Here is a 16,195-nt window from a genome sequence, read left to right as displayed (position 1 = left end):
TCGTGTCCGACTCTGTGCAACCCCGTCCCTGGGCTTCTCCAGGCAAGAACACTGGAGTGGGTTGCCATTTCCTTCTCCAATGCATGAAAGTGAAAAGTCAAAGTGAAGTCGCTCAGTCATGTCTGACTCTTCGCAACCCCATAGACTGCAGCCTACCAGGCTCCTCCATCCATGGGATTTTCCAGGCAAGAGCACTGGAGTGGGCTGCCACTCCACTAGGCGTGGAAAAAGACGATGGCGGTAGAATGTGTGTGCTGGCGAGACCCTGGAGAACACACTCCGTCCGATTATCTTCACCCCACCCGCCTGGCACGGCCTGACCGCGACCCAGGCTGAGCAAGACTCTGCCACGCTGAACCAAACCAGTCTGGGGCTAGAGGAAAAGTATGCCTCTTTTTCATTATCCTTCATCCAGATAACAGAGAAGTGGCTACAGGAGGTAAGGAGAGGAAGGGGTGAGCTGTCTTCTCAGCTGTACTTGAATCCCAGGAGGTTACGTGGAAGAGCACCATGCCCTCCCGGGAGCACAGTCACCCAGCGGGGATGAGCTGGCACACAGCAGGACGCTGTCTGGATCCTCTGGGGGCCTGGGGGTGGGGGAGGGCAGCACCCAGCTTACCCTCAAAGGGTCTGACATTCTTCTGGGGGAGAAAACTTCTTCCTTGGTAAAATAGACAGTTCATAAACTGAACTGTGACACCGTTTCTTTCACGTTCATGATTCACTAGCTACTTGAAACATAAGTTTTCATCATATTTCTACTCCTGGCTACCCTCTGTCCAGCCTGTAAAACAAAAGTCAAAAGCTGTTTTGGGACCACCCTGCTGGTCCAGTGGTTAAGACTCTGCCTACCAATGCAGGGGCTGGAGGTTTGGTTCCTGGTGGGCAAGCTAAGATACTACACGCCTTGAGGCCAAAGAACCAAAACAAAGCAGAAGTAATACGGAAACAAATTCAATAAAGACTTTAAAATGGTCTATGTTAAAAAAGACATTTTAAAAAAGCTGTTTTTGCCATTCTCTGACCACGCCAATTCTCCCAAAACTGTTATTTCCCTTTCACTGGTTAAAAATGCACACCCACCCCCCTTCACCTTTTTCTTTAACCTTGCCTGCCTGGCAAATGCCTGATCATCCTTCAGGTATGGTGGGTTCAAGGTGTGTTAACTCCTCAGGGAGGCACTCTCTATCCTTTGCAAGCGTGGTCAGGGGCCTTATTCAGTGAGACTCTGCATTCCTCCACTAGTTTATACACTATTTGGTGAAGGGTTAATTTCCCTGTTCCTTGTCTTGCTCTGTGGGTTCTGTGTGGCAGAGACTGTATCTTCATCATCACTGGAAGCCCAGCATTTAGCAGACTACCAAGCTCTAAACGGCTGTGTGAAGACACAACCCCCAAACTGTATAAACCCCCAATTACCCAGCAATCATATAACTTTCTTTCTGGGCAGCATCTGCCACCACGTGCTAGCAGGTCAGGACTCCACAAGGTTAAGGATTAGCCAGCAGTGGGACGTGAGGAGCCCTTTGCAGGACACATGCTGAATCAGTGCGGAGCCTCCGATACACTCTATACTCTGGAGGTAATTTAAAGAGGAAGAGGTCTAGGAGCTGGCGCCTGCTGATGCTGGCAGGCAGCTCAGTGTCCGGGGGGTGCCCCTGGGGCAGTGGGCAGCAGACAGCTCCCGGTTAGCCTCACAGTGCTTGGCATTTTCAGATGTAGAGGTCCAGGGGGTCTTCACATTTGCATAGCCTCTCCTTTTGTTTTTTTTAAAAAATCTTACAAGTTAGGAAGAAACTAATAAAACACCAGAGCAGATATATCCATCCAAGAACCTGGCCTACGATGATGACGCTTCTACTGGTTGATGAGCTAGGCTCTAGGATCTGTGCAAAGTTCTGAATAGATATTAGATGACTGCTATGCTGAGACTTTAAACACTTGTCACATTTTTCCAGCCCCTCCTTTTCTTTCAAAGAGCACTCACAACAGTAAGAAGGGAGTTTGGCCTGGATACAGAACAGGGTGCCCCTTCTCAGGCTATGCTCCATCCGAACACAAAGCAGCAGCCCGAGAGATAACCACAGCGCTACCCACACGCTCCTGAACAAATGCATCATTTCCTTTGGGTCCCATTTTTCACTTTACGAAAGGAATCTCACCCAGTTTTCCCCAAGTGCCCGTCTGCCACACTCTAGAGGTACCATAAATATGAAGGTGCAACCTAATTTTGTAGCTTTAATCCAACTGATGGTGACACTTCAGAATTGACAAAGTCAGTCCCTTGTCAACATAGGGCCCTTTCTCTTTGATGTCTGAACGAGTCAAACAACTCAATTCCCTTATCCGAGGGAGAGGACAGTGAGAAAGGCAGAGCTGTTGACTTGGAAACAGCCTCTCTCTGTGCATCACCTCTGTCAAAGGCTGAATGCAAGAATGTTTTTCTCTCTTCCCAGGCTCACCCTGGGATGGAGTGGGCGGAAATCCTGTGACTAGGTATTCAATGAAATGATTTTGCCAAAGACAACTCGGCCCCTCATAGAGGTTTTAAAGAAAATGACAAAGTAAGCCAAGAGAATAGGATTGATGCTGGGGAAACAGCTGTGATATGTGAAATTTAATTTCAAAGGGCCATTCCCTGCAGAGGCAAATCTAGCTGAAAGGACCAATGTGGGCCCAGCATGTATACACATGGTGCTTTGGCAAAGGCCAAAGCAGTTGACGTATAAATTAGAAGCTGTGCTGGCTCCATAAGAAAACAAAGACAATACAAGATATCCGGCCACCTAAGAACATGAATAATCACCTAACATCAGAGTCTCTATTTCTCCATTTGTTTGATCCCTCAAAGTAAAGTGTACATTTTAGAAGGATGTCCCAGATAACTTTCTTTACAATCTTTGGGTTTCAGCTGTCTCCATCCCTATCTCTGCAAGGGAACTTAACTATGAAAAGAGCTCTAGTCCAAGGTGAAGTGTCCCATAGTCTAACATCCCTTACCTAATCTATCCCAAAAGGAAGAAAACAAGAGGTTTTGTTAACATTAGACATAGTTCTCAATCTAGACATTGGAAAAAAGTGCCTGTAGAAGAGAATTATAATGGTGCTCCTTACAAAGCTGCTCTGGTAGTATGTAAAAGGTTGATATAGGACAGCCAAGGTCCTTTTAAATATTGATCTGGGCGACTCCTAAGAAACAGTGGTCTGAAAAAAGAATAATGCTTTCAATTTTATTATATAGGTCATTACGATAACATTTTGAAATGGTTAAAATGAAAATAAATCACATATGTCCCTCCCCAACACTTCTGCTTCCATCCCAAACAGTTTATTATCTCAGTGGTGCAAATGTGGATGCCCTCCCAGGCTGCCGCCCAATTCAGTATTGCCATTATTTCAAGTGTATTTTCTTCCCCAGTGAAACACAAGTGTGGAAAGGCAGCTTTGGAGTGTGGCAAGTGTGTAAGGGCATGTGTTTGTGCACCAAAAACAAAAACCTAAAAAAATGAGGCCTTTACGTTTAAATACCCAAATGCTAATAATTACTGCAGTGAGGAAAGGCTGTGGTGGGACAGATATTGTCATAAATTACTTTGAGAGACAAGGCTGTTCAATATTCCTCGAAGTTAATTTAGCAGTAGATTTCAATAATCTCAAACAGTTCCCACTCTGTCCCTGTGACCAATGATACTTCCGAGAATCTATTCTCAAGAAATAGAGATGTGCACAGTATATCATAACTGTAAAAAGCTGAAATGAGGGTATGTTTGAAAATAGGAAAAATTAAATTATGATAAAGCTATTTAATGGAAAATATTGTGAGCAATCAAAAATGAACGTTTTTTGCAAATTCTGTAAAGAGGAAAAAGTAAAAACCATTTGACTTTTAATTTCATAGTTATCAGATACTAGACTGACCAAAAAATAAGCTTCTGAAGAACTTTTAATTTTAAAATGTTTCTGTTAACAAGTAGAGTAAAAGAAAAAGTAAATCATTGTCCAAGGATTGTCAAAATGTCCAATCATTTGGACATTGTCCATTCATTGTCCAGGCCCAATCAAAGGAATAAAATAAATCTCCAGAAACTGACCATAAAAAAGAAAGGTATACAATGTATGTGACAAAGCATTAAAAATTAACCATCATAAAGAGTCTCAATTGGCTCAAGAAAATGATGCATGAACAAAAAAATGAGAATATCAACAAAGAAAAAATTTAAAAATCTGAAACAGAGATTTCGAGACTAACGCATACAATGACACATTCACTAGAATCACCATCAGCAGACTTACACACAGAGGAAGGAAGCGGTAGCCGAGGACAGAAGCACTGGAATGATGCCGTCAGAGGGACAAATGGGAAAAAAAACAGAAGAGAAAAGCAGCCTAGGAGATTTACAGGACACTGTCAACTGGACAAGATACCTATTAGTAGAGTCCCAGAAGGAGAAGAGAAAAACTAACAGGCAGAGAGCTTACTGAAAGAAACAGTGGCCAGATACTTAACAAACCTGAGGAGGAAGATGGACATCCAGATCCAAGAAGTCCAATAGTCTCAAATTAAGATACCCTCACCCACAGATCGACACAAAGACACATTACAATCAAACTGTCAAGGAAAAAGTGAAGACAGAATTTCCAAATCAGCAATTAAAGAGAGGCTTGTCATATTCAAGGGAATTTCTTAAGATGTTCGCAGGACTGCTCAGCAGAAACCCTGCAGATTAGAAGAGGAGAGCAGGATGACAGACTGAGAATGCTGGTGGGTGGAGGGGAAAAGCCTGTAAACCAAGAACACTGTACCCAGCAAATGACTCCTTTAAAAGCGAAAGAGAGATGAAGAATTTCCCAGGTAAGCAAAAACTGAGGGAATGTGTCACTGCTAGATCTGACTTACAGAAAGTGTAATGAAAACAAAAGACTTTGAAATGAAAGGAAACGAAACAGCAGCACTGGGAATATAAGAGAAAGAAGATGAAATATAAATCTCACTGGTAAAGGTAAATACATAGAAAAATACAGGATAATGAAACATTCCAGCAGCAGTGAGCAAATCACAGCTAACTGTAGCACAAAAGTTAAAATAGGAAAGTATAGGAGCAACTATAAACACAAAACTTGCTAGTGGATACACAATATAAAAAGAAACAAATCCTCACATCAAGACAAATCATGTGTGAGGAGGGAAAAGAAAAAGTGCAGAGTTCTTATATGTGATTAAAGTTAAGTTGTTATCAGCTTAAAAAGGACGACTTAGAACTATAACATGTGCTATGTGAGACTCATGGTAACCACAAAGACAATACCAACGGATGACACATGAAAGGTGAGAAGGCAATCAAATTATGCTTTTATAAAATATCAACAAAACACAAGGGAGAGGATAACAAAGAAAAAGTGTCAAAAAAGCCACGAAAGAGAAAACAATTTACAAAATGCAAATAGTAAGTACTTCTGCATCAATAATTACTCTAACTGTAAATAAACTAAATTCCCCAATCAATACAGAGTCTCTGAATGGATTAAAAAAAAAAAAAGACCTAACTATATGTTGTCTGTAAGACTCACTTTATGCATAAAGGTACATATAGGCTGAAAATTAAGAAATGGAAAAGGATATTCATGCACAATGTAACCAAAAGAGAGTCATACTTATTGGAGACAAAACTGCAAAAAAAGACAAAGAAGGCTATTATATAATGATAAAAGGATCAAATTACCAGGAAGCTGTAATAGTTAAAAGTACATATATACATAATACCAGAACACACAAACATATGAAGCATATACAGACAGAACTGAAAGGAGAAACTGATAGCAATACAATAATATTGGGGAATTTCAATACAATCCTCTCAATAATAGCAGAAAATCCAGACATAAGATGAACAAGGAAACAAAGAATAAGATAAACACTGTAGACAAAATGGACCTCAAAGACATATGAAGAACACTCCATCCAGGAGTAGCAGAATACATGTTCTTCCAAAGTGCACACAGAGCATTCTCCTGGGCGGATTACAGGTTCGCTTATAAAACACGTCTCAACAAGTTTAAGACACCTGACATCATACCAAGTGTGTTCTAATCACAACAGGATGAAACTAGAAATTAACAGTTGAAAGAAAACGGCACAATTACAAGTATGTGGAAATTAAACAACATATTCCTGAATAATCAGTGGGTCAGAAGAGAAATCAGAAAATATCTTGAGACAAAGGTAAATGAAAATACAACATAAGAAAATTTATGAGATTACAGTACAAGCAACTTTATAGATTAAAAAAACAAAACAACCTAACTTTACATGTCAAGAAATTAAAAAAAAAAACAAACAAACAAAACTAAGCCCAAATTAGTAAAAGGAAGGAAACATTAAGATTAGGGCAAAAAATCAGGCCACCCAGGTCCCACAGCCAGCCACCCTGAGATCCAGCCCCACCACCAGAGGCTGACGTTATCCCTAGCACCACCTCCGAGCCCTCCAGCCAGCTGCGCCGGGACCTGGCGACACACACCAGTAGTTAGGCAGCCGCCACAGAAGGCAGGGCTGGCCGCCAACCAGGCCAGGGGTAGCCTGCCTTCCAGTCCGCCCGCAGGTCCCGACTGTGCGACTAAAGAAGGGCCCAACAGCTCATAGAGCTCTCGTGACGAGAGGAGTATGCTGCTGGGTCCTGAAGGACATCTCCTAAATAAGGCCCTTCTCCAAGGTTAAGAAGTGTAACCAACCTACCTAAACACATCAAGAAACATCATAATTAAAATGGCAAGGATGAAAGATAGAGGGAGATTCTTAAAATCAGAGAGAGACAAGCCGCCAGTTATGTATCAGGGAATTCCCATAAGACTATCAGCTGATTTTACATCAGAAACTTTGCAGGCCAGAAGGATGCGGCATGATATGATTAAAGTAATGGAAGGGGAAAAGAAAACACCCTACAACCAAGAAAAGAAACACCCTACAACCAAGAATATCTTAGGCTGTCATTTAGATTTGAAGGAGGGATAAAGAGTTTTACAGATGAGTAAACAGTTTGTCACCACTTAACTGGCTTTACAAGAAATCGTAGAGAGATTTTTCTAAGTGAAGAAAGAAAATACTACAACTAGAAATATGAGACTTATGAAAGGAAAATGCTCATTGGTAAAAGCAAACAAATAGTAAAGGTAGTAGATAAGACAGTTATAAAGCTAGTAGGAACACTAAAAGAAAAAGTAGTGAAATCATCTCTATTCACAGTAAGTAGTTAAGGGATTCACACACGGAAAGATGTAAAATGATGTCTAAAACATTAAATGTGGTGAGAGGTGACTAAAACTGCAGGGTTGTTGGAATGTATTCAAACTTAAGTGATCATTAACTTAAAATAAACATACACACACACACAAATACACATGTTTTATATGACCTTCATGGTAACTACAAGGCGTAACAGATATATGCACACAAAAAAGAAATGACTCTAAACATAACACAAAGGTAGCCATCAAATCACAAGGGAAGAAAGCAAAAGAAGAAAAAGGAACAAAAAAGAACTACAAGAGATCTCTGAAGCAACAGTATCTGATAAGGAGTTAATATCCTAAATATATAAAGATTCCATATAACCCAACATCAAAACAAAATAAAACAACAAACTGAATTATGGGCAGAAGATTTAAAAAGATATTTTCCAAAGAAGATATACAGATGGCCAACAGATGGAGGAAAAGATGCTCAACATCACTAATCATCAAGGAAATGCAAATCAAGACCACAATGAGATATTACCTCATACCTGTCAGAATGGCTGTAATCCAAAAGAAAACAAATATGTGTTGGCAAGGGTGTGGAGATGGGAATCCTTGGGCACTGCTAGTGGGAATGTAAACTGGTGCAGCCACATGAAAAACAGTTTAGACATTCCTTAAAATTTAAAAATTAGAACTATCATAAGATCCAGCAATTCCATTTCTGGGTAATTTTCTGAAGAAAACAAAAAGGCCATTTTAAAATGATTCGTACACTTCCAGGTTCACTGCAGCATTATTTACAATAGCCAAGATATGAAAGCAACCTGAATGTTCACTGACAGATGAATGTGGCGTGTATGAAAACATAAATGACAGAATATTACTAAGCAAGAGAAGAGAGTGAAATCTTGCCATCTGTGGTCATATGGATGGAGCTAGAGGCTATGATGCTAACTGAAATATTTCAGAAAAAGACAAATGATTTCACCTGCATGTACAATCCAAAAAACAAACCCAATGTAACAAAGCAGAAGGAGAGTCACGGATACAGAGGACAAACCAGTGGCTGCCAGAGGGGAGAAGGGTGGAGGGATGCGTGAAACAGGTGAGCGAGATTAAGAGGGTAACACTTTCGTTCCCAAATAAAGGAGTCACGCAGATCAAATGTACAGCATGGGGAATACAGTCAATAAAATATAGTAACTTGATATGGTAACAGAAACTTGACTTATTGTGGTGCTCATTTTGTAATGTATAGAAACTATCAACTCACTATGTTGAATCTTAGAAACTAACATAGTGTTGTAGGTCAACTATACTTAAATAAAACAAACAAACAAAAGAAAAATAGTAAGTGGGAGAACGGCAAAGAATATCAGGATAGCAACCGATATTTGTCAAAGTTGCTTAGAGCCCTGTCTACAAAATGTTGGTGCCAAATGCATTGACACAGATACAATCATTAGGGAGTTTACATGGCTTCACTGTGGCCCTTGTTAGCAAGTGGACTTTATATACACAAAGGATTCATCTCAATGTAACATAAAAAAAAAAAATAATAAACACCTTGCACCACAGAATGAAATTCTGAAGACATAATAAGCTTGGATACTGATCATTAGGCTAATTTTTGCTACATATTTCAAGTTTGGTATAAAGTAGAACTATATTTTTAAAACATGCATTTGAGATAACTTGTCTTAAAAACAAAAACCTATCTTTATGTGCTAAAACAAAAAACAATTAAATAGTGGTAATTTTTACTGATTTACAAATACTGTCTTAGATGTGAAATCACTAATTTTAGTATCATACCTCAAGCGTGTCCATCTTAATGAAGTTGTCTTAAAAACATTTTTGCAAAAGAAGAGTAAATCTTCAAAATACCAACAGCTAAATACAATTCATTTCCCTCAAAAAAGAGATTACAGAAATAAATGAAATAGAGACTATAAAACAGAAGGGGAAAAATCAATGAAATAGTTTTTTTTTTTTTAAATAACAATAACAATGACAATCCTTTAGCTAGACTACTAAGAAAGAGAGAAGACGCGAATAAAATAAGAAATGAAAAATGAGACATTACAACTAGTATCAGAGAAACAAAAACGTAAGAAACAGCTATGAAGAATTACATACCAACAAACCGGATAATCCAGAAGAAATGGATAAACCCCTAGAAACACATAATTTGCCAAAACTGAATCATGAATAAATAAAAATCAGAGTGGACCTATAACTGGCATGTAGATTTAATCAGTAATCAAAAACCTGCCAACAAAGAAAAGTCTAGGACCATTCAGCTTCACAATAAATTCTACCCAACTTCTAAAATGGGACCAATTTAAATTAAAACCAATCTTCTTCAAATTCTTAAAAAATATTTAAGCAGAGAGAAACTTCTAAAATCATTTCATGAGGCCAGTATTAGCCTGATATAAAAAAACAGAAAAAGATACTATAAGAAAAGAAAACTAGAGATCAATATCCCTAGTGAATATAGATGCAAAAATTCTCAACAAAATACCAGCAAACCAAATCCAACATCATATTATGAAACAGGCATACATCATGACCAAGTGGGATTTACCCCAGGAATGCAAGGATGCTTCAACTTATGAAAATCAATTAGTGTGGTAAATCACACTGACATAATAAATGTTCAAATCACATGATCATCTCCATAGATATAGAAAAAGCATTTAGTAAAAATTCAACAACCTTTCACGTGATAAAAAACATTCAACAAACTAGGAATAAAAAGATATTACTTCAATATGATAAAGACCATATAAAAAGCCCACAGCTAACATCATATGTGAAATGGCAAAAAACTGAAGGCTTTTACTTCTAATAAAAGAAAAAGACAAAAATGCCCACTCTTGGCACTTCTATTTAATACAGCCATAGCCATCAGAGAAGAAAAAAAACTTAAAGGCATCCAAATTGGAAAGGAAAAAGTAAAATTATCTTTGTTTACAGATTCCATGACTTTAAATACAGAAAACTCTAAAGATTCCACAAAAGAACTGTTAGAAATAAGAAATAAATTCAACGAAGTTGTAGGATACAAAAATCAACTGTACTTCTGTAAACTAACAATGAACAATGTGAGAAGGAAGTTAAGAAAACAATCCCATTTATAACAGCATCAAAAACAATAAAATACTTTAGGAATAAACTTAATGAAGGAAGTGAAAAACTTATATAATAAAAGATACAAAACATTGTTGAGAGAATATAAAGACAAAAATAAAGAGAAAGACATCCCATGTTCATGGATTAGAAGACTGAATATTGTCAAAATGCTTATACTATCTAAAGTCATCTACAGATTCAATGCAATCCTTATCAAAATTCCAAAGGCAGTTTTGAAGAAACTGCAAAATTTACATTAACATTGATATGGAGTTATAAAGGATCCTAAATACGCTGTCTTGAGAAAGAATAACAAATTTATAATCCTCATATTTCCTCACTTCAAAACATATTACAAAGCCATAATAACAAAAAAAATTATGGTAGTGGTATAAAGATATACATCTAGACCACTGTAACAGAATAGAGAGCCCAGAAACAATGCCAAAAACTGATCTTCCAAGGGTCCCAAAAGCACACCAAGGAGAAAAGAGTCTATTCAACAAATGATACAGGAAAACTGGGTATCCACGTGAAAAAGAATGCAAGTTCATCCTCAACAAACACCACATACAACAGGGAACTCATCGTGAACTTAAGAGCTTAATACCTTACAAAACTCCTGGAAGACAACACAGAGGAAAAGCTTCTTGGCATTGATACTGGCAATGATTTCTGGTATATGACACCAAAACAATAGGCAACAAAAGCAAAAATAGAGAAAAGAAACTAAACCTAAAACCCTTATGCACAACTAACCCTAACTCTAACCCAACTAATACTAACCCTAACCCAACAAACCCTAACCCTAACTGTAACCCTTCTAAACTTAACCCTAACCCTAAACCTAAAACCCTTCTGCACAACTAACCCTAACGCTAACCCTAACCCTAACCAAAACAACAGGCACAAAAGCAAAAATAGAGAAAAGGAACTAAAGCTAAAACCCTTCTGCACAACTAACCCTGACCCTAAAGCTAATCCTAATTCAACTAACCATAACCCTAACCAAACTAACCCTAACAGTAGCTAATCCTAAAACCCTTCTGCACAACTAACCCTAACCCTAACCCTAACCTAAAACCCTTCTGCACAACTAATTCTAACCCTAACCCTAAACAAAAACCCTTCAGGACAACGAACCCTAACCCTAAACCTAATCTAAAACCCTTCTGCACCACTAACCCTAACCCTAAACAAAACAACAGGCAACAAAAGCAAAAATAGAGAAAAGGAACTAAAGCTAAAACCCTTCTGCACAACTAACCCTAACTCTAAACCTAACCCTAATTCAACTAACCATAACCCCAACCAAACTAACCCTAACACTAACTAACCCTAAAACCCTTCTGCACAACTAATCCTAACCCTAACCTAAAACCCTTCTGCACAACTAACCCTAACCCTAACCTAAAATCCTTCTGCACAAGTAACATTAACCCTAAACCTAACCTAAAACCCTTCTGCACAACTAACCCTAACCCTAACACTAAACCTAACCTAAAACCCTTCTGCACAACTAACCCTGACCCGAACCTTATACCCTTCTGCACAACTAACCCTAACCCTAATCCAAAACCCTTCTGCACAACTAACCCTAACCGTAAACCCTAACCCTAACCCAACTAACCTTAACCCTAACCCTAACCCCACTAACCTTAACACTAACCCTAACCCCAACCCTAACCCTAATTAGGGAGACAATCGAGAGAGTGAAAAGGTCACCTATGGAATGGGAGAAATCGCCTGAAAATGATATATATGATAAGGAATTAATGTTCAAAATATGTAAGGAATTCCTACAACTCAAAAACAAAAAACGAAATAACCTGATTAAAAACTGGTCAAAGGATCTGAACAGACAACACATATTTGGTCAACAGGGATACGGAAAAAAATGCTCAACCCCACTAATCATTAGGATTAGTATAAATCACAGTGTAAATCACAATGAAGTATCATTGCACACTTGTCAGGATAGCCACTGTTAAACAAAATTTTCTAAAAATAACACATGTTGAAATGCATGTGGAAAAACTGCAACTCCTGGCCATCGTTGGTGTAAATTTAAAATGATTCAACTGTTGTGAAAAACAGTAGAGAGGTTCCTAGAAAAATTTAAAGTAGGACTACCATATGATCCAGAAATTCCACTTCTGGGAACTGAAATCAGGATCTCAAAGAAATGTCTGTACACCATTTTCTCTGAAGCACTGCTCACAATAACCAAGAGGTGGAAAGAACACAAATGTCCATGGATGAAGTTACAGAAAAAGAAGATGAAGTAAACCATGGAACACTGTTCAGTCATAAAAAAGAGGAAAATCCTGTCACATGCTGGATGGACATTTAGGACGTAACTTTAAGGGAAATCAGCCCGTCATGGATGAACACAGCTTGGTGCTACTTTGTGTAAAGCATCTGAGAGAGTCAAATTTACAGAAATGGAGAGTAGAAAGGAGGCTGCCAGAGGCCGCTCATTGGTATTGTTTGTCATGCAAGATGGAAAATGTCTAGAGATTTACTGCACAACATGGTGCTTATAAAGTTGATAACACTGCACTATTAACTTAAAATTTTATTGAGGAAGATCTCATGTTATGTTTTTTTAAATCACATTAAAAAGAAAAAAATATTTCCTAACAGTCACCACCAAGGGCAGTGTTGTTACAATTCCGAGCCTCCCTTCACTGTGGAGTTAGAGTCCCGCTGGGCCCTGGGACGGGGGTGCACCTTCTCCTGATCAAGACTCGACTTCCCCACCTCCACACACAGAACTAGGGAGGAGGGGCTCCAGGAACTACCCTGCAGAGGCCAGAACATGCCAACTGGATACCAAACTAACTTCCAGATTTGGGGACTAGAAGAAAGAATCCTGCCAGGAAATGGTCTTGCCAGACACTTACCCAGGTAACTGGAATACACTTGCATTGTTAAATATCAGGGCTTGAATGAAAATGTGTTTCTAGATTTAGGTAGGATCCAAACGAAGATAAATAACTAAATACACGAGGGGTGTAACTTCACATTATAAATATCCACTGAAACAAGTGTTACCACAATCTGTACTTGAACAACAATAAGAAATCTAATGTATCAACTTATATTCAACATTTCTAATTGAATGTAATTAGAACACAGCTCATCCATTCCCTCTGATCACAGACACTCATATATACATGTATATAATCTTTTATATTTGTAAAATGTAATATATACACTATATAAATAATTTCCAAAACAACTTTTTTCACCAGAAACAAAAAAAAAAATCTAAAAAAGAGTTTAGAGATCAATTAAACAATCTTTCTGCTTGATGTGGCCTCTTTGTACAAAGTGAATATTTTCTAGGTAACTTGTCTAATTATCACTCCATAAAGTTTTGCGGGCTTCCTTTCTTACGTATCTACGTTTACCTTTTGCAAGTAAAGCACTGTTCCCTTTAGTACAGCATAAAAGGTCTTCCATCCTCGCTTGCCTCTTGGAGCTAGAAAAGGAAAACAAATGGAAAAATTTAATTTGACAGAAATTTGCATTTTAGAATGAGAACCTGAAAGGTCAATGTGGTAACTGTTCTCCAATGCTCCTGGTTTATTTGCTACCGAGACTAACATGGCTCAGTGGTGAAGAATTCGCCTGCAATGCAGGAGCCACAGGAGACTTGGGTTTGATCCCTGGGTTGGGAAGATCCCCTGGAGGAGGGCACGGCAACCTACTCCAGTATTCTTGCCTAGAAAATTCCATGGACAGAGGAGCCTGTCAGGCTACAGTCCATAGGGTCCCAAAGAGCCAAACACACTGAAGTGACTTAGCGTCCCCACACGAAACTAATAATAACTAAAATTTTCTTGAGCCTTACTATGTAACAGGAAGTATTGTCTCATTTAATCCTCACAATAGCCCTGAGAGGTAGGTACTATTGCTCTTGTCTTTCTATAACACTGACGACAGAGACATAACCTGCTCACGATCATATGAGTAGGAAGAGAAGGAGGAATCTGAACCCAGGCGGTAAGGCTGTGCGGTTCGTGCTCCGGTAGACATAACTTAACTACTGGAAAAGCAAATGGCATGTTGGAAGTACATGTTAATCCAAGGGCTCATGAACAGTGCCTTCATGGCTTCCTCAGAGTTTCCGAGAGACCTAAGAAAAAAGTCTCAGAATACAAAAGGACCCCTCTTGGCCTTTCTCCCACCCATCCACCAGAGGGACTGTAACTTTAATTATTACTCCTGTGGTAACCTGTAAGACCTCTGCAGCAGGTGCTGCCACACTGTAACATGGTTTTTTTTTTTTTTGTCTAAATGTCTCTTTAAGTAGGCTGTGAATAACCTGAGAACAAGCATCTTTCATCTTCAGAATTCATAGAACCTAGTATAATGCAAGGCAGACACTAGGCACCTTGACAAAAATTCTCCAGGCGAATTTTCTTCCATAAGTCCTTACAATCCTCATCTTTGTATTTCCCTGGAGTATAAAGTAGAATTTCTGTATTGACTTATGTAAAACTTTACAGATTATCTTAAAGTAAAAGCACAGATTAGCAAAACAGCTTACTATTTATTCTTAATCTTAATAAAGTTAAAATCTTGTAACCAGAAAACGTTATTACCTGAACACCATTTCTCTAAACATGTCTACTCAACATGTAGGAAGGGCATTTTATTCTCTCTGTTATCAAATATTTGACTGCCTTTAACCTGGACGCCTGAATAAATTAGAAAGCGCATTATTTTCAACCACATCTTTTAAACGTCCTTTGACTGAAGAAACCTTAAGCTTGGAAACTAGGTGAACAGCCACCTACAGAATACAGGTGCTCCTGCCAATACCATACTGAGATATCCACCTGGCAAATTTAAAAAAAAAAAAAAAAAAAAAAAGGCCTCAAAACATCCGCTCTGCAGGTTTCCAGGCGAAATTAAAAAAAAAAAAAAAACCATCCCATATGTCTCCACCATGTAAGGTTTAAAAATGTGCACTCAAAAATAAATGGTCAAAAAATGTATACCATAACCTTCTTTATAAAGGAAAAGAGTGGCTACTATAAAGAAAGTCACAGATCACTCTACACACACATGAAGTAAAGGCTGAGCGCTCTGTTAACAGACGTCAGACTCCGACCCGGGCCGTGTGAGAGCGGTGTGCCCAGCAGCGGCGGCCGGCTGCAGGAGCTGCCGCGGCGGAGGACAGGGGCGGCCGGTGTGCCGGACCGTCGGCTGGAAGGCCGACCAGCTGGTCCACGGTCCTCTCACCCACCAGCCCTCACTCGGTCACTCCTGACCAGTCCCCTAGCCTCTCAGAACCTCAGCCACTTCATTTTAAAATGTGGATAACTCATTTAAGTTAAGATAAAACACTGGCTTAATGCTGGAAAAGAACTCAGAGGAACCCTTCTGTTTTCCATAGGAAGAATGCAGGGCCTGGATTTGAAAGGCTGTTCCCAAAGCCCTAAAACCAATTTAGTGGCACTTTGAGATTCTTTAAGCTCAAAGATTTACACATCAATTTTTCTGCTTTTCATGTAGAAATCTATTAACCTGTTACTAAGGCTGTTGCTCTAGACTCATACCTCTGCCCCTCCCTCAAATGGAAACCAACTCCTCTCATCTAAGTTTCAGGAGGAGGCTCCAAAGAGAAAAACAAAAACTGGTTAGAATCAAGTAAACCCAAGATGGCGGAAGACGACTTCTAGTGACTTTGAGCCATATTAGTTAAATGACACATTTATTGGCACCAGGACAGTTGACAATCGCCATGACAACAACTGCAATTAGAAAAGACCCTGATGCTGGGAAAGATTGAAGGCAGGAGGAAAAGGGG

The 16,195-nt window shown here is 39.0% G+C and overlaps 1 protein-coding gene across 9 annotated transcripts in view; it reads right to left on the bottom strand.

The window, feature by feature from the left end:
- PSD3 (pleckstrin and Sec7 domain containing 3) overlaps positions 1-16,195 on the bottom strand; it is a 404,084-nt gene that overhangs the window by 56,384 nt on the left and 331,505 nt on the right. For all 9 annotated transcript variants that reach the window (XM_061134564.1, XM_061134566.1, XM_061134568.1 and 6 more), the window contains one exon: positions 13,788-13,858. In XM_061134564.1, coding sequence (XP_060990547.1) covers positions 13,788-13,858 — 71 coding nt within the window. The remainder of the gene's footprint in view (positions 1-13,787; positions 13,859-16,195) is intronic.

Source organism: Dama dama, chromosome 32 (assembly GCF_033118175.1).
Source record: "Dama dama isolate Ldn47 chromosome 32, ASM3311817v1, whole genome shotgun sequence".
In the NCBI taxonomy this organism is placed as follows: domain Eukaryota; kingdom Metazoa; phylum Chordata; class Mammalia; order Artiodactyla; family Cervidae; genus Dama; species Dama dama.
Note: the sequence above shows the minus strand (reverse complement) of the source record. Positions and strands in the feature narration are given on the sequence as shown.